The sequence below is a fragment of the Gloeophyllum trabeum genome (assembly GCF_000344685.1).
Source record: "Gloeophyllum trabeum ATCC 11539 unplaced genomic scaffold GLOTRscaffold_00003, whole genome shotgun sequence".
Taxonomy (NCBI): domain Eukaryota; kingdom Fungi; phylum Basidiomycota; class Agaricomycetes; order Gloeophyllales; family Gloeophyllaceae; genus Gloeophyllum; species Gloeophyllum trabeum.
This window is the reverse complement of record NW_006920412.1, coordinates 1,474,505-1,497,447: the sequence shown is the minus strand read 5'-3', so window position 1 is coordinate 1,497,447 and position 22,943 is coordinate 1,474,505. Positions and strand designations below refer to the sequence as shown.

The window sequence follows — 22,943 nt, the reverse complement described above, 5'->3', positions numbered from 1 at the left end:
AAAAGTGCAACACATTGCTTAGAATAGCACTTTCCCCACCGGAATTCTTGTTGGAGTCTTGAGGCACAGGATACTTCACCGACGTACCTTCCAAGTCGGGATGGTTGTTAGAGAGCCACCTCAATCCTGACATGCCACCACTCCTACAATTCCATGATGAGTGTATACGAGCTATGAACCAGACTACATGGTTTGTCTAGATCTTAAACAACAAAGCAGAGTTGTCACTTGTACCATAGGCAGACCGTGGTAATATATAGTATTGCACAATTCATACAAAGGAGAAGGGTGCTAATTACACATATACTGTACCAGACTATGTGTATAGGCTCTTTCCATACTCTCAGACCTAATAGAAGTGTACTGAGAGAGCACATAGAAGTCAACAAGCATTAGCACAGGAGGAACTCGATATTTAGAGGTGGATGTCACTCCTTTCCATCACGCGGTGCCAGGACCCCGAGTGCAAGCCCGCATTGCTGTGCTCGATTTCCTAAAGTCGACCTGGTCCTGCTCGGCAACGGTAGCCGTGCGTCAAGCGAGCTGGCCAATCATGGTTGACCTTTTTCTATCTTTCTCCGAGTGCCGCAAAGGGTTCTCCGAGTTGCACCTTCCTTGCCATCCGGCAGATCTGACTCCTAAGATGGCTGTTACAGCCACACCTCCGAGCAAGAAGGATATGTCGTATTATAGAGCCTGAGCCTAATCATTAACACTGTATTGAGTACATTCCTGAGCTTGTCGACAAGGCCGTTTCCGAGCTCGCTTCTCCTTTGCATCGTCCCACCAGTTACAAGTAACACGGTCCTGAGTTGCGCTATCCTGAGCACACAGCTTGACACGTCCCCAACCCAATTTCATAGCAGCCAAGCTATGAATGTCTTGTAGAACCAGCCCCGCCCACGGGCATCGCTCGCGCGTGCCTGCCTGTCCGCCAGATGCTCCTTCTCCTCTGCGTCGAAGGCTTCCTTACCCGTAAACAGGTCTACCGTCTCCGGCGTATGCCCAGATTCCCGGGTGAACAGCTTGTACCCAAAGATCAGGATGAGGTAAATCGGGATACCGATATAGCCCGTAATGAAGGTATTTCTGTTCCAGTGTCCCCTCACGAATACGTCGAAGTTCTTGAAGAGCGCAATAATACAGCAGAATACCAGCGCCCCGACGGAGCCCCACATACCCAGGGGCGCAGCGTAGGCCATTTGTTCCTTGGTTACCCCCTGGGCCTTGCGCGCCCGGATGAACGAGATGTGGGTGGTGAGAATTGATATCCAGGTTAAGATACCGAAGATGGTGACAACGTTGACGAAATATCCGAACACGGTCGTTGAATTGTCCGAGACATTCAACATCGCAAGCAGAGTGAAGGGGGCACACGCGGCAAGGGCGTAAACTGGGACACCACGGTGGTTGGTGCGTGCGAAAATGGCCGGGGCTTTCCCTTCACAGGCCAGACCGTAGAGTGTCCTGGTGCAGATGTACAGATCCGTGTTTGAGGCCGAAAATACGAAGAGCAACAGTGCACCATTGATGATGTGAGGCAGTATCGGGATGCGAGCAAGGACAATAGCCACCACAAATGGAGAGGCCGATGCCCCGCCGCTCTGCTTCGTGGCAAAGGCCAGGTCCTTAGAATTGTAAGGCACCAGCATCCCGAGCAGGAAGATAGAGAGGACGTAGAAGCACGCGACCCGGGCGAACGTAAGCTTGACAGCTCGCGGGATCGTTTTGCTGGGGTTCTGAGCCTCTCCGATGGTTACCCCCACTAATTCCGTACCGAGATAGGAGAATGTAGCGGTGATAACCGTCGACCATACAGCCAAGAAATTACCCGTGGCCCCGTCTGTGGAAACAGCGTGAGGGTATGTCCACGCAGGAAGTCGGAAGCTAACTAACCATCTATGTAGGGACGAAATGCCCCGGGATCCTTCCAGTATCTGAATCCCTTCCGGTCATGGTCTGGACCCCCGCCAAGGACGAGAATAAGAGATAACAATATTAATCCACAGATGGTGATGACCTTGAGACCTAAACGCATTTTGATGAGATTTCGCTACTAGCAGCGGCCGTAGCCGTTCAAGAGGTACATACCAGATAGCCAGAATTCAAACTCGCCAAAGTACTTTATGCCGAAATAGTTGATAGTGATGATCACGACCATAAAGACTGCGATCCATACGCCTGGATTGACTCTATCTCGGTCAACCCAGTATTGAATGACTAGAGCTGCCGCCGTGAGTTGGTTAGGTGTTATGATAGCGTACTTCATCCTGTGGGAGGCAACAGGCGTCAGGAAAGGGTACGACACCATTAGCATGAGTCCTACCAGTAAGTCCATCCGAGAGCAAAACCTAACGCGGGATCGCAAAACCGAGACGCGTAGCCTGTAAACCCAGATGGCAGGGGAAGCCAGGCACCCATCTCCCCGAGCGAACACATGACCAAGAACATAACGAAGCCGACCGCTGTGTATGAAATCAGGATCGCGGCCGGGCCTCCTTTCGCCAGAGCTGACCCGCTGTTACACCGGAGTTGTCAGCTACGCGGAGACATGGCGACCCCGACAGGCATCCTCACCTGCCGATGACCAAACCCGTACCCAGAGCTCCGCCCAGCGCGATCATGGTGATATGCCTGGCCATGAGGCCACGCTTGAGAGCATGACGGTGGTTGGGGTCGATGTTGTCGACAGTGCCCACGAAACCCTGCTCCTGGTCCGGGCTGTCTCTCTTCTCGTCGGCAGAGTCGGATGAAGACGCGCCATCCGCGGCCTTTGCACTGGGGTGACTGCGATGCCAGACAGCCATCTCTTGCTGGGACAGAAAGGCGAGCAGCAAGAAGGGCTCTCTTCAAGCGTCGAGGGCGCTCTTTATTCTATCTCCGCCCTTGCCAAGGCAGATGGGACGAATCTTCTTCAAGGCACATTGGCGTTGCAGATGACGATCTTGATAAGGAAAATTGTGTCCCTCCAGGACTTTGGACGTGCCAAGAATCGCAACAGACGTGCTTTCCCCAGACCGCCAAGGCTGCTGCTGTCCTGTTCTGTTGCTGGCGCTATCGAGCACATGCCTGAGGAGAACGCAGGAAACGACAGCGAAAGACGGCCGGATCTTGCAATGGGCTGGTCCGCATCCGTACATCAGTGGCTGTGCTCCCCACGCGCAGGCCGACAGGAACGGAGGAGTGCTGTGGCGTGGCAGGAACTCAGCTTGCACTTGGTTTGCTACATTTCTGTGATGCTGCTGGCCACATTAATTTGTTGTCAGCGGTATCAACGATACAAGTACAGTAGGAGCGTGGTATGCTGAAGTCGTTACAAGGCTCCGGAATCCTTGCAGTAACAAGCACAGCTCGTGAGGTGGACATATACTACAGCTTGTGCTTGATCTCCTTGCGCGCAATCTTCTGAAACCTCTCAGCAGGTATCCCGCTGGCGAACCTTTCCGCCTGGGCATAGCTCTCTCGGAGGTTAACTGCGTCGGGGTCGTTCTTATCGTTCAAACCCTGCCGCAGGAGCCTCTTGACGGTAAGAAGGGCTGTGGGATCGAGCCCGTCTATGTGGTCCAGAACTTTTGCACGGACGGCAGCATGGAAGGATGAGACCTCTTGTTGAGGGAAAATATGACTGGGAAGAGAGTATTGGATCGGGTGGCCTGTCGCTCAAAGCTCAGGGGACATCACAGACTCACTTGATGAATCCGCATTGAAGTAATTCCTCTGCGTTCTTCTTCCGGCCCCAGAGAAGCACTTCATTCGCTTTCGCCAGTCCCACTGATTCCGAGTCATGTTATCGAGGCAGATATCTACTCGGAGGGTCACTCACTTCGATTCACGAAGCTGACGCTCGATCCCCCTTCGGCAATTATGCCTTGTTATGCAATTATCACGTTCTGGTGTATCATAGATTATGCGAGTCTCACTTACCCAGGAAGGTAAAGGGTACGGCTAGCCATGCATTTGGCATACAATATATGAAGTCAAAATACCCAAGGAAGGCTATATGCGTGCAATCGCTTCATGGACACCTAGAGAGACAAGGCCGAACATACCTGCCGCGATACCTGCAACCAGTCACGCTTCATGTTAGCACCCGACTCTAGGTAACGAAGAAACAAACATCTTCACCCAAGACGGGTCCGTTTAGGGCGGCTATCAGCACTTTCCTATGAGAGTAGAGCTAAGACCCGCCCAGTCAGCGCTCCATTTTAGCGATCGTTCCAGCGGATACTCACTGCTTGCCCGCAGTCTGTCGTTGTTCGTGTAATCATGGCTAAGAATTGTTCACGGACGGTCTTCGCCTCCGCCCGGGCTGTAAGACTCTCCTTCACATCAGTACCCCTATGCAATAGCCGGTTGAGTGCTTAGTCTCAGCTGCCACCCGGGACAGTGCACCCACGAGCAGAACCAGTTCCCTGTGGCTAACAAAAGTAACTCCATATTAGCGCCGCCTGTATCTCCGCACCCCATATATAGGCGCATACCTTGCCAGATAGTCACATACACATCCTCTCTCTTGTCGATATCCCTGAGGGCCTCCGCAAAGAACGCGTAATCTGCGTGATCAATCAATAAATGGTGCTTCAACTACAGATGTGGCGTTCCAGAACCCGAATTCCGTCTTACCTGCCGACGTTATGGCATTGAGACTTTGGGGCCGATTGAGCGTTATAGTTGCTATGCCTTGGGAGATGTTAACGGTGATAGTGCTCATGCTCTCGTTAGACCATGTATAAGAGCCAAAGCAACAAGCATTGGCGTTCTGTATCCGAGAACTATTATCATGTTACGGTCGTCGTTCCGGACAAGTCGAGTTGCCGCGTACCGGAGGCGCGCTGGCTCACATGACCCTCGTGTCCCACGCTCATCATTGGCCAATGGGAATGGGAGCCACACTACAGTATACAGCCCCAGATTGAATGAGTTGGGTATGAGGTCGTAGCACAGACGAAGAAAGCCAACGATATACAGCCTCTAATCCAAGAAAAGAAATGTATACAATATCATGAATTCGAAGGGCCCTCCGCCCATGCATCCAGAGCCTTTCTCGCCGCCGTACCCACAATCCCGCCAGTTTTCTCACTGGTTCCCTCCGCGGCAGATGTCCGCGCAAGCGACTCCAGGATCTCTCTAGTAGCAGACTTAACCCGCTCTACATCTGCCGTCCTGTCGTCCTCCTCACTCACTTTTCCTTTTTTGCCCAGCTGCCCGAGTAACGAGCAAATGTTTGCGCGCACCTCCACGGGTATAAGGGGGAGACTCTCAGGAGTTTTCAACACCGTAACGAGCATGTCTAGTGCACGTGTGGGCCCTCCCGCTGCAGGAGATGATGCAGCGCTCGTGGTCGATGCTGAAGTCGGGTTTGACGACGACGAAGGGAGCGATTTCGCCGCAAAAGACTGGCGAGGATTGACCTCCTGCGGTAGAGGATTCAAGAGGGCATCAAGCACGATCTTGCCTGTTTGACATATCAGCCTCCCGCATCGCATGATAACTATCTTTACTAACCACCTCCGGGGAACATGCTGAGCAACGTCAGCGCCACCACCCCTTCGTTGATCAATATGGGATATTTTCTACTCCGTCCGATAAGTTGTGCGAGGGCGGCAGCCACGTCGGGATTTATCAGAGCCGTTCTAGCTTCTTGTTTCCGCTCTGTCATCTCGCCTGAGCCTCCCTCGGTGGACCAGAGGCTCTTGATGACTTGCACGAAAACACGAGTGCCTTCACTCTTCACTGCTATCGTGTCCGAGCGCCGTATTAAAGCCAGTATTTGCTTAGCACCAGTCTCTTCAGGACTTATCCCTTCGCTGGAGAGTACAAGATGGCAGGCATTCTCCGCTAAAGAGTGATTGATCAGACACGGCATTACAGAAGGGGGGGACAAAAGATCAAGTGTACTCACCATTGGCAGTACACAAATGCTTCGCTACACCAATAGCAGAGGCCTCTACAATCTCTGCAATATCGGACTTCTCTCCCCACACCTGGGACTGTGCGAGCTTTTGCAACACACCGGCCTTCCCTAGTGAAGGTCTGACCCGTGGTGTGTGTGATAACTGTTTCAGTAGTCCTACGACGCCGTGTTTGACCTTGATGTCAGAGTCGGGCTTCAACATGGAGAGGAGATCGGGGACAATGGAGATAGGAGCTTCCACGAGTGACACTGCGTGGTGCTCTTGATGAAGACAGAGAAACTAGTCAGTGACTCTCAGTGGGACCGCGAAATTGACACTCGTACCTCGTCGAAGAATATTCCCCAGACTCAGCGTCGAGCAAATAACCAGGTCATCCCTCGCGTCTGATGTCCGCAAGTCCTTATGCTTCCTAATCCACGACACCATCCTGCCGACGAACGAGTCATCACCCGCTCCTTTCTCCCACAGGACATCCTCATTCTTCTCGTCCCCCGCTACCTCCACAACGGCCTTGATCAAAGCAGACTTGAACATGTCAAAGGCGCGCGCCTTCTTGAAGCGCTCCTCTTCCGAGAAGTCAGAAGCCCATGCCGACGGATAGTCCCCTCGCTCGATGAAATCTAAGAGGACGCCTAGACTTGATAAACTGTCGGGCGTGCTGTCTAGGTTCATGCTCCGTGCAAAGGCAAGGCGGATATCCTCGACATCTAGAGCAAGCGCTTCTATCAAGGATGACACTTCCTCCAGCGACTCAAAATCGGCTTGCAATAGTGCTCGTCTGGTAGAAGAGGCCTCTGGCATGGCGAGGGCACCGCTGGGCGATCCATGTGGAGGCACGAAAGTGAGAAGCGGGCTCACAATGAGCGGCAAGACATCCGGATTGAATGTCTGTATATCTGGGAAAGCGTGTGTAAATCAATTGTCTAGGTTGGCCCAAGATGGACTGCTTACTATCTTCTCTTAATTCCGAGATTGCTCGCCACGCCCAACTGGACAAGCCACTCCGCAGGTTCCAGGACTCCAGGAATTCCTGGTCTGACGAGTCCGCACTTGGCTGCGAGGCCATCCATGATCCTGGCGGGTATATAGCCGCCGATAGCCGTAATATTGTTATTGCGGCTTCTAGCGATATCAGACGCGACTTGACCGGTTCTGAAGCACGTCAGGTTCAAGATGGATATTCGCTTTAATATACATACCATAATCGATACTACAGTTCAACAGTACTCCAATTGCTGTCTTGATTAGCTTCAAGTCGGGGATACTCAGAGGTGCTGGGTCGGCTCGGTGTCTGCTTGAGGGTATCGACTCTGTATAACCTTCTAACAAAGAAACCACGGTCTGAGGGAATCCTGCCTCTAATAGGAAGCCTCTATTGTCATCTGGAGGGAGGGGTCTGCCGTCTGACCCTGAGACTATGGGAGCATGACTTGACATACCATGGTCCATACATAAATTTGCGCCAACCCGCAGAATCTCGTACACGGCAGCTGTGCGGCTTGGGTCTGGTGTGGACTCGCCGATCGCGCTTTTGAGCAGGGATGTGAGGGTTTGCGGTAGTAGGGTCTTGCCCAGAGCCGTATGACTGTCCACTGGTGCCAGAGCATAGGTATTAGCATGACAGAATTGCTAACGTCGGATTTAGTAAATGATATCAGTTCCAGTGCCTACGAACGGTCCAAGACAACGCTCCTTGAACCGAGCTGGATCGTCGAGTGACGACCACAGGTCGATGCAAGAGGGGCTGCAAAGGAGACGACTCCCCGGAAGCAGGGGTGCGGTGCGAACATCTGTCCCGAGCTTTGGTACATGATGCATGATTCTTCTAGTCTCTGGGGTCAAGGGTTACGTAGAGATGCCAGACCGGGGGATCCATGGCAGTTCATCATAGGGGAAGCATGAAACTCACCGGGTCCGCCCTTGACTCTGAGGCCGTTCGCGAGGTTGCGCGCGGTTACTTCGATCTCTTGCCACTGGCCGTCCTGAGCCAAAGGCAGCTGGGCAAAGAGATCCCCCAGCTTCCTCGCAGCCCGGCGGCAGTCATCAGCAGTGGGCACGGCGGTCGGACTGCTCATGTCAGGAGGAAGATACGACTTAGCGGAAAGGCTGCAGTAGGAAAAAAACCAGGGACGTGGTACTGCGCTGGGATAACAAAAAAGACCAGGAAGCGCGGTAGGGCGGCTCCAAATGGCTCGGATTTGGTGGAATTCCAGGTCAGAAAGCACAAGGGAATCTCCACAGATCTAAGCGCCCATGACCGATCCGCCTTTATGTACTTTGTGGCTGTGTTGTTGCCTGATCGGGAACCTTGCCGAGTTCCTTTCCTTCGTCCTCAGGTGTTGGAATTCACCAGAGGTCGTCGATGTGTCTTTGCAGCAGTACAGCTCGAGAGGGAGTACCTCTGTGGTTGTATTCTTAGCCAAGCAAGCGCACAGATAACTGTGCCCTGGAGTTGTGGATGTTCAATAAGCGCTGCCAGGTTTGCCTCCGAGTCAACAGCCACCGATATCACAACTCGAATCCGGTCCATCTTGCATCAGCACAAAGCCTAGCACCCTCTACAGCCACTGGTTGTTGCAATTCGCTGCGGTGAATCAGCATATGGTAATAGTGCTAGGGATATTCTAGTTTTTGAGCGGCTAACGTATCCTCCGGAGCCGGGCCTGCGCTTTGTGGCGTTGCTCGAGCTGGCTGCATCCATTCAACCAATCCGACTCGATCAAATTTTGAGGTACGCCGTGAATTAAATGGACTCACCTCAGCCAGAAAACTGTCTTCCTAATCACCAGCCCCATCCGATCTTTCCTCCTGATGCCAGTTTCCCGTGATCTTCTATATGGACTGTGGCACGGCTTATTCCTGCTATTTCGTTCATGAAAGATTTCTGGATAGCTGCCCACGCTGGAAATGGGCAAATCCTCCGCTTCAAGATGCTTGCACTTCATCGCAGTCCCTGGCGACGCTGTAACCCGTGGGCCGTGCCATTATATTACCATACGGCCGAGGGTTGCAACCAGCACATGCTACCATCATGGTCCTGCACTCTCTGCCCGATGTCGATTTTCCATAAGTGGATACATATCGACTCGAAAATCTCAAAGCTCGTCACTCTTACAATTTACACCATCTTACACCTTGTGTTACTCCTACTCGTACAGACTTGCGCATACTCCGTTTGCCTGACTTGCCCTCCATTTTCGCGGAACTAACCTTACCTCCAGTAAGTCGGCGCCTGCGGAGTGACCACGTTCCACGCCTCATCGAGCGCATTCAGCACCTCCTCCGGCAGCGGGCCCTTCTCCGAGTCCGCACAGTTCATGTCCAGCTGCTCAGCGCTGCTCGCGCCGAGGATAATCCCGTCCTCCGGCGTCAGCGCCGAGTGGTGCTGGCACCACCGCAGCGCGATCTCCGTCAGGCGGAGGTCATGCTTTTCCTACACAGTAAGTGGTGTTTCAGCATGAGAAAGTGCAAGGGAGGGATAGTACATGGGGCATGCAAGACTCACGGCGACGGGCTTGAGGATGTCCAGGGCCTTGAAGTAGCCCTCTTTGAAGTACCGCTTGCGGTACATCTCGCCCATCTTGGAGTTCGGGTCGAAGCGCCCGCCTTTGGGCGCGTCGGCAGATGGGTTCGGGACCTTGCCTGCGAAGAAACCGCCCCTGCACACACGGGACAACACTGATTAGTCCTGGTATAATGTGCGAGAGGGGGGCCCGTACGCAAGGGGGTTGTAGATCACAATCCGGATGCCATACTTCCGGCAGCAGGGGACCAGCTCCGACTCCATGGCCCGCGTGATGGCGTTATACATCCTATAATAGGCCCAGCGTGTCAGACAGTGTCAAACAGGCACCCACAATTGACCAGAGAAAAACAATAGCGCGGACTAGTACTACTAGCCCACACAGGCGCCTAGCGGGGTACTTACGCCTGGTATATCTTGGGCTGCACCCATCCGTTGGCCCTGCATATTCCCACAATCTCGGCGACCTATCCAAACGGCGACTGTGAGTCGCCTGTGTGAAGTGGGGTAAAATTAGCAAGCGCACCTCCCACGAAGCGTAATTGCTGAGGCCGAAGATCTCGCTGCGTATAGAGGTTAGCTTCCGACGGCGCTCCTTTATCGATGGGACGGATAGTGGGCTTACAAGAGGCCCTCCTGGTGCAGCTTGTTGACTTCCCGGCAGGTGTCCTCGAAGGGGGTGCTGCGGTCGGGGGCGTGGAGGTAGAGCACGCGGACCTTGCTCTTGTTCAGAGCCTTCAGGGATGTGGTGAATGTGGCCCGGAGTGCCGAAGGGCTGTGGTCCCCTGGGTTGACGGGGTAAACCCTGCGAGTAGGACAGACGTAGTTAGTGCGGCGACTTGTACCAGTAATCAGAACGGCCAAGCAAAGCTTACTTGGTGTCGATCGTGGAGCCCTTGAGGTCTAGCTTGGAGAGGTACTACAGATCAAGGTACAGGTGAGTATATAGTTCAGTAAGGAGAGATGACCCATGTGCTCACTTGCTCGGTGGTGCCTTCGGCGTACATGCGGGCGGTATCGAGCTCCCGGTGGCCATACTTGAAGTAGGTGTCAAGGATGGCCTGGCACTCGCCCAGATCGGCGGTGCGGACGCCATTCTTTCCCGGGGCGCCCATGGTCATGGTGCCCTGAATAATGATTCGTCAGCCTGTCTCAGTGTGGAATCAAGTCGGCACTGACAAACAGCAAGGGAACGCGAGGAGCCATGGTGCGATGGCTGAAGAGACGAGAAACGGCGGGCGGTCGAAGGAACGGAATGGTGGAAGACGACAAGCTCGAGCAATTATTTATGGTGGGAGTGACGACGGCAGTAATAATCATCGAGGTCGTGACATTGGATGTGTGGAGAGATAAGATAAAGTGAGGATCTAATCGATCGTCTGCGACTGCGCCACACACCCAGTCTTCCGCTCCCCATGGGTTCCAAGCGCAACAAGCTCAAGAAAGCGCTCTCTCCCACCTCCCACCCAGACCCCAGCCCTCCCGACAACATGGCGGACGAGGACCTCATGGACGAGCTGATGGCCCAGCTCGACTCCAAGGACGAGACGATCCAGAAGGAGTCTGCAAACGTGCTCAACGACATCAACGTCAACCAGGCCGCGCAGTCTCCGCCTCCCGCCCAGCAGAAGAAGGACCCCAAGAGTCGCTACCAGGCTCGCCAGGTGGGTACCATTCACCTGCCATGTCAGTAGACCGCGCTCCATCTCGTGAATAGGCCCGAAAGGCCGCGGCGCTGGTCGAGCAGTACAGCGGGGACAACGCCGAGAACGATGCCCGGATAGAGCAGGAAACCAAGGAAGAAGAGGCGTCCATCAAGAAAGTCTGCGACGAGCTCAACCTCGAGATGCACGAGGCACGTACGCCCTTCCCGCCGTCTCCATATCTCACCAACCACCCGTGCGGCAGATCAACCCAGACGGCCACTGCCTCTTCTCCGCCGTCGCCGACCAGCTCTCCATCCTCGGCATCCTGCCCTCCTCCCAGGCATCCTACGCCACCACTCGCGCCGCCGCCGCCGACTACATCGCCGCCCACCCCGACGACTTCGTCCCCTTCCTCCCCTCCGCAGGCGGCGAGGATGCCCCAGGGGCGGGCGACGCAGGCTTCATGACGCCCGCGCAGTTTCAGCGGTATTGCCACGACATTCGCAGCACCGGCGCCTGGGGAGGCGAGCCAGAGATCCTTGCCCTAGCGCGGGTGTACAATGTGCCCATACATGTCGTTCAGAGCGGCACGCCGCCCATCGTCGTGCATGATCCAGCCGGTACACCCGGGGATCCGTTCGATAAACATGTCAAGGCCGTTAGGATCAGTTACCACCGCAGGATGTACGGTCTCGGCGAGGTAAGTTTTGCCTGAAAGTCCAGTCTCTTCTCTTTGCTGAATTTTCTGTTGTTAGCACTATAACTCCTTACGTCCCAAGAGCAGCATATCCTCCAAACTGTCCGACGCAGTCGACAACATCCTGAACCGTTGACTTCTTAACTCCGATTTTGGGCGGAATGGCATATACGATAACATAGTAATCCGCATATAATGTATCCAAGACATCAAAGCAATATATATCTGTAACCAATATCATTACACTATCTGTTACTCAAAACTACGGTCAGAACAGCAAATCCTCCTCCTCTCCCTTCGGCCTGGGATTATCCGCCGAGTACCCAGACCCTCCCAGCCCACCCAGCTGATCCAGGCCCGCATACGGGTCCGCAGCCGAATCTCCCTGCGCAGCAACCGGCGGGCTCAAAATGCCCTCCTCATCGTTCTCCCCGTCCTCGCCGCCAGCGTCGGCGTCGTCCGCGCCGTTCGTTGGGAGCGGAGGCGCAGGCTTTGCCGGTAATGGAGGCTCTGCTTTGCGCGCACGCGGTTCGTTGGGACCCGGGCCGGGGATGCTGACCGTCGGCGGGAGCTGGTTCCGCGTTAACGGTACCAGGACGGCGCGAGAGTTCGCGTTCAGCGCCGGCGTGTCCGTCAGGGCTCTTCCAGCCGCATTCCGAATGAATGTCTGCACCAACATGAGCGAGATGTCTTTGGTGATCCATGCACTCCAAGACGCACCTCGGGATTCTTGTGGTAAATACTCCCCAGCGTACCCGTGTGCAACAAGAGCTGGTCCAAAGCCCCTCTATCCATCCTATCGCTATCAGTCGTAATCGCGGGCTTCTCGGCCAGCACGATCTCCCCCGCGACCGTCGGGTTGATAGCCAGCAAACGCCAATACATGAACCCCCGATCACGCAAATCGGGGTTATCCACCTCTTCCGTCGCCCACTTCAGCACGCGGTGGACCAGCTCCTTGGCCTTCTCAGACTTGGACCGGTAAATGAACAGCTTGACCGACGCCGTGAGAAGGGCCAGTTGCACCTGTGGATTCATAGGTCAGCCTAGATTAGTCAAGGACCAGAGTAACTACGAACCTCAACCGGCTCCTCCAGGAACGTGTACACCAAGTCGTCCATCAACTCGTCTGCATTGTCCATCCGATCCGCATACTGTCCCACAATCCATATCATGGCAGCCTTCGCCTCTGGCTCGTCCAGGGCGTCTAGGTGCTCGCACAGCGTAGGAATGATTCCCTCATACCTGCCCGGGTACCGCCGGAATATGTCCTTAATGACAATAACTGCCTCCTGGACGACATACGTGACGTTCGTCTCGATGAGATCGAGGAGGGCTTTGATGCACAGGTCCGCTGCCGGGTCCACCTTGATTGCCAGCCGACCAATGGAACGCACGGCCTTGCGCACGAAGTCGACATCGACCTCCGACGCATACTCTTGCAATTCGGCCAGCACTTCCTTTGCGTTCTCCTCACGCGCCAGACGGTACATGATTTCCAGTTTGGCCAGCTTGACGTAGATCGGGTCATTGTATTTGCAGAAGAAGACCTTCACGTCGTTCCGAAGTACCGCTGGCCGACGCTGGATAATTAACAGGATATTCCGCAGGGCCACGTACTGAACTTCCGGGCCGGACGAAAGCAACGTTACTGTGCGAATATTGAATGAGGGACCGAGTAGGAAATTCAAACGTGAACGTAACTCGCCTAATGGAGGGCCCATTTTCTTGCAGATGTGGTCGATGAGCTTCCGGTTTTCCATGTAATTCATGAGATAGAGTAGGATCTTGATCGCGGTGAGCACTACAGCAGAATTTGCATGCGACAGCTGGATGAGGACACGCTCGGCCAGGAGTTCTGCGTCGGCGTGCCTCTCGGGGACGAAGCGCAATAAGGAGTCAAGGATGTAAATCTGTCCCCATCTGAAGTTGTTATGAACAAACAACGTCTTAGCCATCAGAATTGAAGAGACTCACTCTGAACTCTCACCGATGGCAGCAAGGAGCTTGTTGGCTATGGACAGATTGAGCTTGAAGAACACGCCGTCCGGCCGGTCTCCAATCTCCGTCAGCGCCGCGACAGCGTTGGACACCACCGTGGCATTCGGATCCAGCAGCAAGTCCCTGAGCATCTCGACGAAACCTGCTTTCTCGGCCTTCCTGGGGTCAGCAGTGTAGACCTTGGCGACGCATATGGCGGCTGTTTTCCGGACATATGGGTCTCTGTCCTTTAGACAATGCCGTAGTTGCTCGGTTAGAGCCTCGGTGACCACTGGTATTGGGATATAGGACATGGTACGTATAGCCAAGGCTCGGATGAGGGGATTGCGGTCATTGCAGTCCTGCAAGTACAGATATAAGGGAAACAGAGAGTCTGCATCCAGTAGAGAATGACGTACTTCCAAGAACCTAGGAATGACCATATGTATCTGGTCTGGTTTCGACTTCCCGTAGCTCACGAGGAACAAATAGACCACTGATCATCGGTCAGCAGGGGCGGGGGGACAAGAGTAGCGGGTTGGACGTACTCTTCTTAATCTCAAGGAGCGGAGTTCCGAGACATTGCACGACGTCGGGGAATAGAGGCGACACTGTCATAGCTTCAGCGACATAATGAGAAGTGAATGATATAACTGACTGTCATTCCCCATCGTGATATTCGCGACAATCTTCTTCAGGACCGTCCTCCGCTTGACGAACTTCTTGTCCTTCACCTCGGCCGCTTGGAGCTCCGCGCGGAATTCCTGCATGGACATGGGGACTTAGTCTCTCCGTCCGTCTGTTCATGTCGGTGACGCCGTCCGCACCTACCTGGATCTTTCCCCGCTGGAAGAACTTGGCATCTTGACCCGCTTGCGTACTCATCGCGGAAGGCGTCAGGAAGGAACCAGTGGATGCTCCTCACTGTTCGGTGAACGCTACTGAAGCTTCAGAGCTTCAGCTGCAACCTGTGCAAGCTTGAGAGAGCGCGTCCGTGTCGTAAGAGTCCGTAAGGGTAATACGCTTCCAAATCGGGAACTTCTCAGGTCGCGTTGTCGGTCGAATACTGTACCATTTCGATCAATTCGGCAGGCGGTGTGACATGTGACACGTTTTATGGATTCGTCTCGGTTTGTCGATTCGTCAAGTTGCTATATATGGTGCGAAGTGGCGCCGCAGGCAAGCTCCGGATACCTGATATAGAAGGTCTCACGGTCGGAGAGGTCCTGTGACCTGTGACGCGCGCCAAATTTCGTCTTCGGCAGGTACCCCTGTGACCTGTGACTGCCGAATAGATCGAAATCATACAGTAACACAACCAAGAGACGAATACATTCGACTATCATCGGTGTCGTTCGCCTTCGCTGTATGGTCTTAGCAGTTATCATGCCACAGTCGACTACCAAACGTCTCCGCAGTGTTCCGAGTGTCGTCTGCTCTTCGCGAGCTACTTTGGACAGCGCTGCCTGCTCGGGTGTGGATTCGACTCTGAAAGATCTGAAGAGTTGCGTTCGTAGACTGCAGACTTCCCTCGCAACCCATGCGGAAGAGATGCAGTTATTAGAACGGCTGTACTATAAGGGCAAGAATCAGCACCGCTCAGCTCTTTTCTGGAGGCGTTTGGAAGAGGTTAGGAAGTACGGCAAACGTCTGCAAGAAATGGAGCTTTCCAGTCTCCTGGAGCTTCTGCGGTTCTCGTTCTTCGGTACGGCCGCTATTCAGAAGTATGTGCCAAGTCCGTGTCGGTGGTGGGGATCCACAATTGACTTCATGGATTCTCGCAAGCCCTAAAGCTCTGAAGGGATCGTGGACGCACTACCCTGACGCTCAATATTTGTGTTTCGTCATGGAGCGATTGTCGTCGTGCTCTCTCCTGCTCGATAAGGTATATAAACTATATATCCTGAACATCTTTTCCTTACCACATCGTCACAGACTCATACTAGGTTGTCGGAAGCATATCAGTAAGTCCGTCCCCGCGAGGCCACTGGCATGACCCTCAGACAACCCGCAATAGATTCTTTGTAGTTTGTATGCAGTCGGGATATTTCGTCCAATTGGTCCTCACCATTGCGGCGATCACGTCCCGACTTGACATGCTTACCGCTGATTTACGGGGGATCCTGGAGGACTCTTGCCGCGTCTCTGTCACCCTTCTGTCTTTGTTACACGTAAGTCTGGTCGTTGGAAGGTGTTTCGTGGGATTCTTATAGTACCACAGCCCAACGATTCACCCAATATTAATGTCTGCGGCGCTATGAGCTCTTCACTGGGAACTCATATTGCAGACCGTGCTCGGTTACCTTCATCCGCTGACCACCGCCGCGCCAGCGCTCCTCCAGGAGATATTTTGGATGAGGATCTCGGGGCACCAATCGGACTGCCAATGAATACGAGCTTCGATAACGCGGTTGCCGGAGGTGAAGACCTGGGTACTCCAATCTCGCGTACGGATTCTCAGCCGCCTAGGTCGAATCGAGCTGCAATCCCTTCTAGTTCTTGGTCCCGAGACTCTTCGCGAGCTTCCACCGTGGCCTTGAACTCTATAGAAAGCATGAACCGGGAAGATGAGGCCAGGCCCGCAAACGCGGATGCCCAGTCTTTCACTCCGCTGCCGAACCTATCAAAGTCTCCTTTGGAACAACCGTCAAGTGAGGACGGTAGCAAGACGTCCGCAACGGCTCAAACGACTGCAAAGGCGCCATCGAGCTCTCGAGGACCCGCAGATGGTATCAAGAGGAAGGCGAAAGATAGCAAGCTGGCGAGCACCGAACAGCCCAAGAAGCGGAAGAAGAAGAAAGACGAGATAGATGAAATATTTGGCTTCTAAGCGTAAACTCGCATTACGCTCCCTGCTTGTGATGCTAGCGGAGATACTTTATTCGAAGGTACAGCTAGCTGCTTATGTGCGATAGTCAGGCTTTCGGCCGGTGTGGTCCTTTGTACTAGACGGTCATGGACGGTTTTACGCACTCAGGGAAGGCACTATGGCCTATTCCTCCGTCGCTCTCAGCCCTCAATTCACTCGGGAGCGTACTTCCCATGCCCTAACTTGTACAGTACTCGAATAACCGCACTCCCTCACATCCACACGTAAAGCCTCAACAAATGGCTTCGGCGGGGATTGATCGGGTTTAAAGAGGTACGCAGTCTCTCATCTTATCAAGTAACGTGACGAGCCTACTTATATATTGTACTCATAAGAGCCTTAGGGTTGCAATCCACAGCTCAGCCATGGTCTACGGTCAAAACTCGTTCTTCCCCCGCGAACTCCTCACCCCAACGACGCTCGATGACTGGACTCGGGAGGCCAACTTCCAGCGGGCGCACCTCATCCGGGACGATGAAGCCCTTGACTGGGCTATGAAGAATTGCGAGGATAATCAGCTCCCCGACATTAATGTAGAACCTGCGCAAGGGAAGTTCATGAGCCTGCTGTGTCAGGTGGTGGGCGTCAAGAGAGTTGTCGAAGTCGGGACTCTCGGAGGGTCAGTGATTATAGCCTTTCTCTGGCCTTGGAGCGAATTGGAACCTTAACGGCAACTGTTCCACAGATACTCTACCATTTGGCTGGGCCGCGGCGTCCCCGAGGACGGTAAAGTCATCACTATGGAGATCAGCCCGAAATATGCCGAGGTGAGTGACATGCCCCGCCCTCTCGTTATTGCCGTGGTTCATTATCGTGCCCCAGGTTGCGCGACAAAACATCGAACATGCCGGTCTCTCGCACAAGGTGGACGTCCTCACAGGCGCGGCCGCTGACGTGCTCCCGACGATTGGCCCCGACCACTCCTTCGACCTCATCTTCGTCGACGCTGACAAGAAGAACAACCCCACCTACTACCGAGAAGCCAAGCGTCTGGTGAAGAAGGGCGGCATTATTGTATGTCACCGCCGTCCAAGATGGCGTAGCACATCTGAGGCTGACTCCAATCGCAGATCGTGGACAACGTCGTGCGGAATGCTCGAACAAGTAACATGTCCGTTCAGGGCGCTCCCGACATTGACGGTGTACGCGCACTCCTGAAGATCGTGAAGGATGACAAAGAGGTAGATGCGACCACACTCGGGACGGTTGGGGAGAAGGGCTATGATGGTTTCATGTTCTGCCGGGTTCTCCCATAGGAGCAGTGCATCGCGGGAGTGACAGTTCGACAGTTTGTACCAAGTAGAAGATTGCTATGTATCTTTACCTGATGGTGACAGGAGCCATGCAATTAACGTCAGATGGACTGACTGAATCAGGACCGGCACCCATGATTGACATGATTCATGATCATCTGGCGTGTTGCAGCTCCCTTGACAGAGAACATATCCCTCGTGTCGATATATACTTGACGTCGAGGAACCAGGTACATACACGAAATTGGTGGAGTCAAGAGAGCTTTATTGCTTTCAGACTACTATTCAGCAGTGTGGGAGGCTGTGGCCTTCTCGCATGCGAGAGGAAAGTAAAGTACTAAAAAGGGGTAAAACGGCGGGATCACGAAGAGAGGAAAGCGAATTAGCGCGATAAGAACAGTGTCCGAGAGAGAGCAGCACGAAAGGCTAACGAGATACAACAACGAAAAGTTATATGCAAGCTGATATCCTACGCGTTGGTATTCTGATCAGAGTCCGAGAGTGCGGTCGAGAGAAAAATGTCCAGTGCCACGTCCAGAGTCCAAGATTGTCCACGAAAGCTACACACCCGTTATTTACAGCAGGAAGAAGGCGGCGAGACCGGCCGAGAGGGCGACAGCTGCGCTCGAGGATGCGAGCGAGCGAGCACCGCTCGTGTGGGACGGCGACGGCGATGAGGACGCGGCCGTCGAGGAGCCAGCGCCGGTGGCTGAGGGTGAAGAGGCAGCTGCGGACGAGCCGGCGTTGTTCATGACGGCGGTGATGTCCTGGGGCAGCATCAGAGGAGCGTCGCCACCAGCGCCAAGGTTGACCTGGCCGTTCGAGTCGATCGTCTCGGGGTTGGCAGCGAGGACGAGACGCGTATACATCACGTTCTCGACCATAGCCTGCTGCGCCCACGACGGCATGTTGCTCATGTCGGCGTTGGAGCCCCATGCAGCGGCAGCGGGAGAGCCGGCGGTCATGTTCTTGGTGTACGACCACATGGCAGCCATCTGCGAGTTGTTGGATACCATCGAGGACATCATGGAGCTGACGCTCATGTTGCTACCGGCGCTAGCCATAGGGGGGTTGATGATACCGAACATGCCCTTCTCGCAATGTCCGGGCGTCGCGCAGTAGAAGAAGGTAGGGTTCGTGTCATTGACAACCTGGGTAAAGACGAAGTCCTTGTTGTGCTCGCCGGACGTGAAGAGGGCGTTCTCGCTCTTGTTGCAAACACCGAGGGAAGTGCCCTTGGTGACGGTGTGGTTGTTGGCGCCCCACATGAATTTGATGGTGTCACCGACGGAGGCGTTCACCATGAAGGGAACGTAGCGAAGGACACCTTGCGTGGGGGCGACAACGACGGTGTGGGTAGCACCGGAGCCATAGCTGCCCTCGCTGCTACCAGTCGCCGTGGGCATGTAGCTCGCGGGCGTACCGAATTGGGCAATGCACTCTGACGTCGTATAACAGGTGAGCAGCGTTCTGCGACTGAGCTCGGCGTCACTCACGGTTAACGCAGTCCTGGTAGCCTGATCCACCCCAGCTGCTGCTCCCGGAACCGTATGACGCAGTGGAGTAGGCCATGGCGGTGGAAGTCGCCATGGCAGATGTTTCCATCATCGTCGACGTAGCCATCATCTTCGACTCGTACATGGAGGAGGAAGTGGCCATCGCAGAGCTGCTCTGGTAGTTGTTGCTGCCATAGCCGCTGTCGCTGCTGCCATAGCCGCTGTTGCTGCCGTAGCTGCTGTCGCTGCTGCCGTAGCCGCTGCCGCCGTAGCCACTGCTACCATAGCCGCTGCTACCGTATCCGCTGCTGCCAGAGCCGTAGCTATTCGAGGACGACTCGGTCATCATGGATTCCATAGCACTGGAGGTCGCGCTCTGGGAAGCATATGCCTGCTTATAGGCTGCAGTTTGCCTGGCACAGTGAATAGATAAATAACTCTTCGCCGCTGAATGAATATCGAAGGCGCGCTTACGAAGCTAACTCAGCGGTATCCGACAGGGGAATACCGTTCGGTGCAGACACAGCAACTTCCCCACCGATTGCGCTGTCAGGCATGGGTGCGGCGACAGCGAGGCTTGCGACGGCAAGACCGATCAAAGATTGGAAGAAAACCATCGTTGCGGTAGAAAGTCGAAGCTTGGATAAACAAAAATGAAAGTCGTTGAACCGTTGAGGTGACTGTCGGACGGGGCGCTGAACTTCCTCCCAGAGGGGTTGCAAAGGTGCGTCTCTATCAAAGAGGGTGATCTGCGAGGGAGAATGAGTACGATGCATTGCAGAGGCTGAATGTCAGGACACCCACCCCGAGTAGAAAAAATAGTCGAGAATCTACTCGACTAAGATAAGAGAACGAAAGCGAAGACGAAAGACGAAGACGAAAGCGAAAGAGAGACGGGGAGGAAGGGTGAAGAAAGCCAGGGGGGCGCGTCCAAATATAAGAGGGGCGTATGCGGAGACTGAAATCTGATTGGCCAGGTCCCATAGCGACGGCCTGCTCGATCAGGAAACGGGCTATGTTTAGTCCATCTGTGATTATCATCTTCTGCTGACCGCCTGCCATGGGTTCGCCCGCGACACCTGCAATACATGCCTGCGTCGACAGCTGGATCCTGCCTGTCGCTGATACCCCCATGCGATGATGGACACCACAGCTTTGGGGGGGCGACGTTGACCAGCAGCCCCCATCGCTCCTCGCAACGTCCTCGGGCCCAGTTGCTCGACTCGGACAGCTCGGTCGGCGTTGATTGAGCGCACATTCACAGTTGTCATTCGCAACCAATCCTTTCCCCTGCTAAGCGATTCTTCGTGTTCTGAAGGGTACTTCCTTTTCAAGCAAAATACCGGTCCTCATTTACAAATCTCTCACCGTCCGCCATCACTGTCCACTGGCAGCTCTTGATTCCATCAACTAACAGCAGATGACGGCACGAACAACATGCAAGACATTCATCTTCAGAATTGGGGGACGGCCCCGGGAGCGTCCAAGCTACACACCATGATTACATCCAGTGACCGAGAATGCCGACCTTTACAGCACCGCAGTCTGTAGTTCGGACCCGTACGGGGATTTGACCGACCATCAATCATCGTTGTCCGGTGGTACCATCAGTGTCGTGGGTACAAAGTACAAGTGTGTATCTACTGTCCACAAGAAAAGGTACAAAATACCTAAATCCTCCTTGGCCTCACCCCCGGTCCCGAGGGCAAACCAACCCTGGCAGGGCGTCTCTCCCCTTCAGCCCGAGGGTCATTTCTGTACTCTCTTCCCATAGGTACTTCATCTTCCGCTCTCGCGGTGGCACCCCGTTTGGCATCACGCATTGCCTTCAATCGATCAGTCGCCTTTGACGGCGCCGGCTGAGATGGGCCTCCGTAACGTCCTCGCATGGAAGAGTCCGATCTGTCATTGCGGGCTGGAGCAGGCACAGAGACGGCGGCGGCGGCATAGATATCCTTCAGTCCTCTGCTTCGCGACGGAGCAGCTGCCGCGACCTCTTCGTATTGATCTCTTTCCAGCGGACGTTCACGACGGGCGCGTGCAGGGCGTCGTTCGCTCTCGCTGAAGAGCCATTCCGGCAGATCAGCAGGGTCGCGTGCTTTCTCCAAGTGATATGCCTTCATTGCTCGCGTGAGACGTGACTCTTGTCCCGGAGGAGTTTCTGTAGAGCCGTGTTAGACGCCGAGTAGTGGGGATTATTGTGCATTAATATACCTTCACCGGCGAACGTAGTTATGTTCGCTGCCCAAGCTTTGCTCACGTTAATCGTCAGAGAACCCGCGGCATCTGCTACGCGAGACCAAAGCGTAGAACCGAATCCCGACTCTTGAGACTCATAGCCAGCCCGAGGTTCTGGTAGTCACCAACATGAAGGTCGGAGTAAACGCACAGAGGCAGATGCACGCACCATCCTCATGATCACCATCTCCCACATCTCTTCTGGTCATCGGCCGGGAGCTCAGCTTACTAGTAGCCTGTTTGGGCGGATACGGATCCGCATCCTCCTCTAAGCTGGTGCGCGAGGACGCATAGCCCGAGCGGCCCCGCATCCTATCCAAGAAAGACGACCCCGACGAAGAAACAGACGACATGGACGATATCGATTCCGACGCCGACGTCCGCGACTTGTACGAAGCGCGATCATCATACTCTCTCTCCCTTTCCCTTTCCCTTTCCCTTTCACGCGGAGCTACACTCCTCGCGCGGGGGTTGCTAGGCATACGATACGAGGGCGGCGCATGGCGGGATGCAGTGTCTCGCCCGCGCCCCTCATCGCTGTAGGACGTCGGCGAGGGCAGGTTCGCGGCGGAGCGCTGGGGCCGGATCGCGCGCGTGCTAGGGAGGGGAGGGGGCCTGCTTCCCGACCGGCCTTCGCGAGCATGCCGGTCTCGATCGTAATCGTCGCCGGCCCGCCCTACTGAGCGCGAGCGCGGCGCGGAGGGCAAGCCTGCGCCAGTCCGGGATGCATTGGGTCTCGAGGGGAGCATGCGGTGTGGTGGTTACCGAGCGGGGGATTGATGTTTTTGGGTTGAGTTGGGGAAATCCGAAGAAACGATGTGTACAGTCCGAGCAAACCAAGAACCCAAGATAAATCAATGGCGTCCAGACCAGCTGGTTAGAAGAAAGAAAGTAGAGAAAATTCAGACGTGGCCAGCCAGTGTCGTCGATGGTCGTGGTTGCAAAGAGGAGGCAAGGGACGCAGTGAGACTGGTTGACCCGGTAACCGATGACGCGCCGAATTCGTCCAACATGCTGCATCATCTCTCAGTCTGCAGGATGATACCCCCGAGCCGCTGATGCTGTGTCCAGTGTGCCCCAGAAAATGAGAATGTAGACCATTTGCTAGCTAGCTAATCATATCAGCTACATGGACAGACGCTGAGTGTGAGCTGTATGAGGCCCAGACCCTCATTTCCGCCGGTGTTGCAATATTCATCTGTACGCGGTGGTGCCGCGCATGTGATCCCTTCTGTCAGCGTTCTCGACCATGCTTCGAGCTACCTATCTTTCTACCTTTATTCACGGTATATGTTATGAACGTCAACAGAACGTCTTAACCGTCCC

At 54.5% G+C, this 22,943-nt stretch overlaps 11 protein-coding genes across 11 annotated transcripts; 4 read left to right on the top strand and 7 right to left on the bottom strand.

Moving 5' to 3' along the window:
* Window positions 1–664: 664 nt before the first annotated feature.
* Window positions 665–2,797, bottom strand: GLOTRDRAFT_56844 (uncharacterized protein). The gene is made up of 5 exons (XM_007864839.1): window positions 2,578–2,797; window positions 2,327–2,518; window positions 2,092–2,270; window positions 1,897–2,028; window positions 665–1,843 (listed from the first exon to the last, which is right to left on the bottom strand). Exons 1-5 carry the CDS (start codon window positions 2,640–2,642, stop codon window positions 858–860), a joined length of 1,554 nt encoding a protein of 517 aa, XP_007863030.1. The 5' UTR covers window positions 2,643–2,797; the 3' UTR covers window positions 665–857.
* A 572-nt stretch (window positions 2,798–3,369) lies between these two features.
* GLOTRDRAFT_104088 (ClpP/crotonase) lies at window positions 3,370–4,711 on the bottom strand (the record flags this gene model as incomplete). Its single annotated transcript, XM_007865231.1, has 9 exons — window positions 3,370–3,625; window positions 3,690–3,771; window positions 3,824–3,868; window positions 3,925–3,996; window positions 4,126–4,177; window positions 4,233–4,338; window positions 4,397–4,418; window positions 4,482–4,553; window positions 4,624–4,711. The coding sequence occupies 9 exons, from the start codon at window positions 4,709–4,711 to the stop codon at window positions 3,370–3,372; spliced, it is 795 nt and encodes a 264-aa protein (XP_007863422.1).
* Window positions 4,712–4,855: 144 nt separating this feature from the next.
* Window positions 4,856–7,990, bottom strand: GLOTRDRAFT_136931 (uncharacterized protein; the record flags this gene model as incomplete). Its single annotated transcript, XM_007865230.1, has 8 exons — window positions 4,856–5,455; window positions 5,506–5,838; window positions 5,903–6,175; window positions 6,239–6,811; window positions 6,867–7,067; window positions 7,115–7,297; window positions 7,355–7,507; window positions 7,825–7,990. 8 exons carry the CDS (start codon window positions 7,988–7,990, stop codon window positions 5,001–5,003), a joined length of 2,337 nt encoding a protein of 778 aa, XP_007863421.1. The 3' UTR covers window positions 4,856–5,000.
* A 1,136-nt stretch (window positions 7,991–9,126) lies between these two features.
* Window positions 9,127–10,559, bottom strand: GLOTRDRAFT_36663 (Aldo/keto reductase; the record flags this gene model as incomplete). The annotated part of the gene is made up of 8 exons (XM_007864733.1): window positions 9,127–9,348; window positions 9,421–9,574; window positions 9,635–9,727; window positions 9,844–9,905; window positions 9,965–10,001; window positions 10,064–10,243; window positions 10,314–10,357; window positions 10,407–10,559. The coding sequence occupies 8 exons, from the start codon at window positions 10,557–10,559 to the stop codon at window positions 9,127–9,129; spliced, it is 945 nt and encodes a 314-aa protein (XP_007862924.1).
* A 387-nt stretch (window positions 10,560–10,946) lies between these two features.
* On the top strand, window positions 10,947–12,064 carry GLOTRDRAFT_56834 (OTU-domain-containing protein; the record flags this gene model as incomplete). Its single annotated transcript, XM_007864838.1, has 4 exons — window positions 10,947–11,102; window positions 11,156–11,297; window positions 11,357–11,784; window positions 11,840–12,064. The coding sequence occupies 4 exons, from the start codon at window positions 10,947–10,949 to the stop codon at window positions 11,915–11,917; spliced, it is 804 nt and encodes a 267-aa protein (XP_007863029.1). The 3' UTR covers window positions 11,918–12,064.
* Window positions 12,050–14,646, bottom strand: GLOTRDRAFT_114642 (Adaptor protein complex beta subunit; the record flags this gene model as incomplete). Its single annotated transcript, XM_007865229.1, has 9 exons — window positions 12,050–12,448; window positions 12,502–12,807; window positions 12,861–13,432; window positions 13,490–13,704; window positions 13,759–14,123; window positions 14,181–14,257; window positions 14,310–14,372; window positions 14,420–14,525; window positions 14,593–14,646. The coding sequence occupies 9 exons, from the start codon at window positions 14,644–14,646 to the stop codon at window positions 12,050–12,052; spliced, it is 2,157 nt and encodes a 718-aa protein (XP_007863420.1).
* Window positions 14,647–15,147: 501 nt separating this feature from the next.
* Window positions 15,148–15,793, top strand: GLOTRDRAFT_72264 (uncharacterized protein; the record flags this gene model as incomplete). The annotated part of the gene is made up of 4 exons (XM_007865228.1): window positions 15,148–15,485; window positions 15,547–15,646; window positions 15,697–15,725; window positions 15,779–15,793. Coding segments are annotated over 4 exons (480 nt in total), but the record flags the coding sequence as incomplete, so codon positions are not given.
* GLOTRDRAFT_120010 (uncharacterized protein) lies at window positions 15,424–16,591 on the top strand (the record flags this gene model as incomplete). Its single annotated transcript, XM_007865227.1, has 5 exons — window positions 15,424–15,485; window positions 15,547–15,646; window positions 15,697–15,725; window positions 15,801–15,932; window positions 15,953–16,591. The coding sequence occupies exons 4-5, from the start codon at window positions 15,858–15,860 to the stop codon at window positions 16,589–16,591; spliced, it is 714 nt and encodes a 237-aa protein (XP_007863418.1). The 5' UTR covers window positions 15,424–15,485; window positions 15,547–15,646; window positions 15,697–15,725; window positions 15,801–15,857.
* A 24-nt stretch (window positions 16,592–16,615) lies between these two features.
* On the top strand, window positions 16,616–17,886 carry GLOTRDRAFT_114641 (S-adenosyl-L-methionine-dependent methyltransferase; the record flags this gene model as incomplete). Its single annotated transcript, XM_007865226.1, has 5 exons — window positions 16,616–16,903; window positions 16,966–17,249; window positions 17,316–17,397; window positions 17,453–17,644; window positions 17,701–17,886. Exons 2-5 carry the CDS (start codon window positions 16,996–16,998, stop codon window positions 17,884–17,886), a joined length of 714 nt encoding a protein of 237 aa, XP_007863417.1. The 5' UTR covers window positions 16,616–16,903; window positions 16,966–16,995.
* Window positions 17,887–18,110: 224 nt separating this feature from the next.
* Window positions 18,111–20,287, bottom strand: GLOTRDRAFT_136925 (uncharacterized protein). Its single transcript, XM_007865225.1, has 4 exons — window positions 20,184–20,287; window positions 19,854–20,128; window positions 19,380–19,792; window positions 18,111–19,324 (listed from the first exon to the last, which is right to left on the bottom strand). The coding sequence occupies exons 2-4, from the start codon at window positions 19,994–19,996 to the stop codon at window positions 18,459–18,461; spliced, it is 1,422 nt and encodes a 473-aa protein (XP_007863416.1). The 5' UTR covers window positions 19,997–20,128; window positions 20,184–20,287; the 3' UTR covers window positions 18,111–18,458.
* Window positions 20,288–20,942: 655 nt separating this feature from the next.
* GLOTRDRAFT_136924 (uncharacterized protein) lies at window positions 20,943–22,715 on the bottom strand. The gene is made up of 3 exons (XM_007865224.1): window positions 21,787–22,715; window positions 21,594–21,731; window positions 20,943–21,540 (listed from the first exon to the last, which is right to left on the bottom strand). Exons 1-3 carry the CDS (start codon window positions 22,364–22,366, stop codon window positions 21,050–21,052), a joined length of 1,209 nt encoding a protein of 402 aa, XP_007863415.1. The 5' UTR covers window positions 22,367–22,715; the 3' UTR covers window positions 20,943–21,049.
* Window positions 22,716–22,943: the final 228 nt, after the last annotated feature.

What these genes read in the sequence shown, in the direction of transcription:
- GLOTRDRAFT_136924 (XM_007865224.1), bottom strand. Translation starts at nt 22,366, where the DNA reads ATGCTCCCCTCGAGACCCAATGCATCCCGGACTGGCGCAGGCTTGCCC. An exon ending in AGATGGTGATCATGAGGATG is followed by an intron (nt 21,732 to 21,786) that starts GTGCGTGCATCT and finishes GGTGACTACCAG; the next exon opens with AACCTCGGGCTGGCTATGAG. An exon ending in AACTACGTTCGCCGGTGAAG is followed by an intron (nt 21,541 to 21,593) that starts GTATATTAATGC and finishes ACGGCTCTACAG; the next exon opens with AAACTCCTCCGGGACAAGAG.
- GLOTRDRAFT_136925 (XM_007865225.1), bottom strand. Translation starts at nt 19,996, where the DNA reads ATGGTTTTCTTCCAATCTTTGATCGGTCTTGCCGTCGCAAGCCTCGCT. An exon ending in GATACCGCTGAGTTAGCTTC is followed by an intron (nt 19,793 to 19,853) that starts GTAAGCGCGCCT and finishes TCACTGTGCCAG; the next exon opens with GCAAACTGCAGCCTATAAGC. An exon ending in CTACCAGGACTGCGTTAACC is followed by an intron (nt 19,325 to 19,379) that starts GTGAGTGACGCC and finishes ATACGACGTCAG; the next exon opens with AGTGCATTGCCCAATTCGGT.
- GLOTRDRAFT_56844 (XM_007864839.1), bottom strand. Translation starts at nt 2,642, where the DNA reads ATGGCCAGGCATATCACCATGATCGCGCTGGGCGGAGCTCTGGGTACG. An exon ending in ACGGGTTTGGTCATCGGCAG is followed by an intron (nt 2,519 to 2,577) that starts GTGAGGATGCCT and finishes CCGGTGTAACAG; the next exon opens with CGGGTCAGCTCTGGCGAAAG. An exon ending in GTTTGAATTCTGGCTATCTG is followed by an intron (nt 2,029 to 2,091) that starts GTATGTACCTCT and finishes AAATGCGTTTAG; the next exon opens with GTCTCAAGGTCATCACCATC.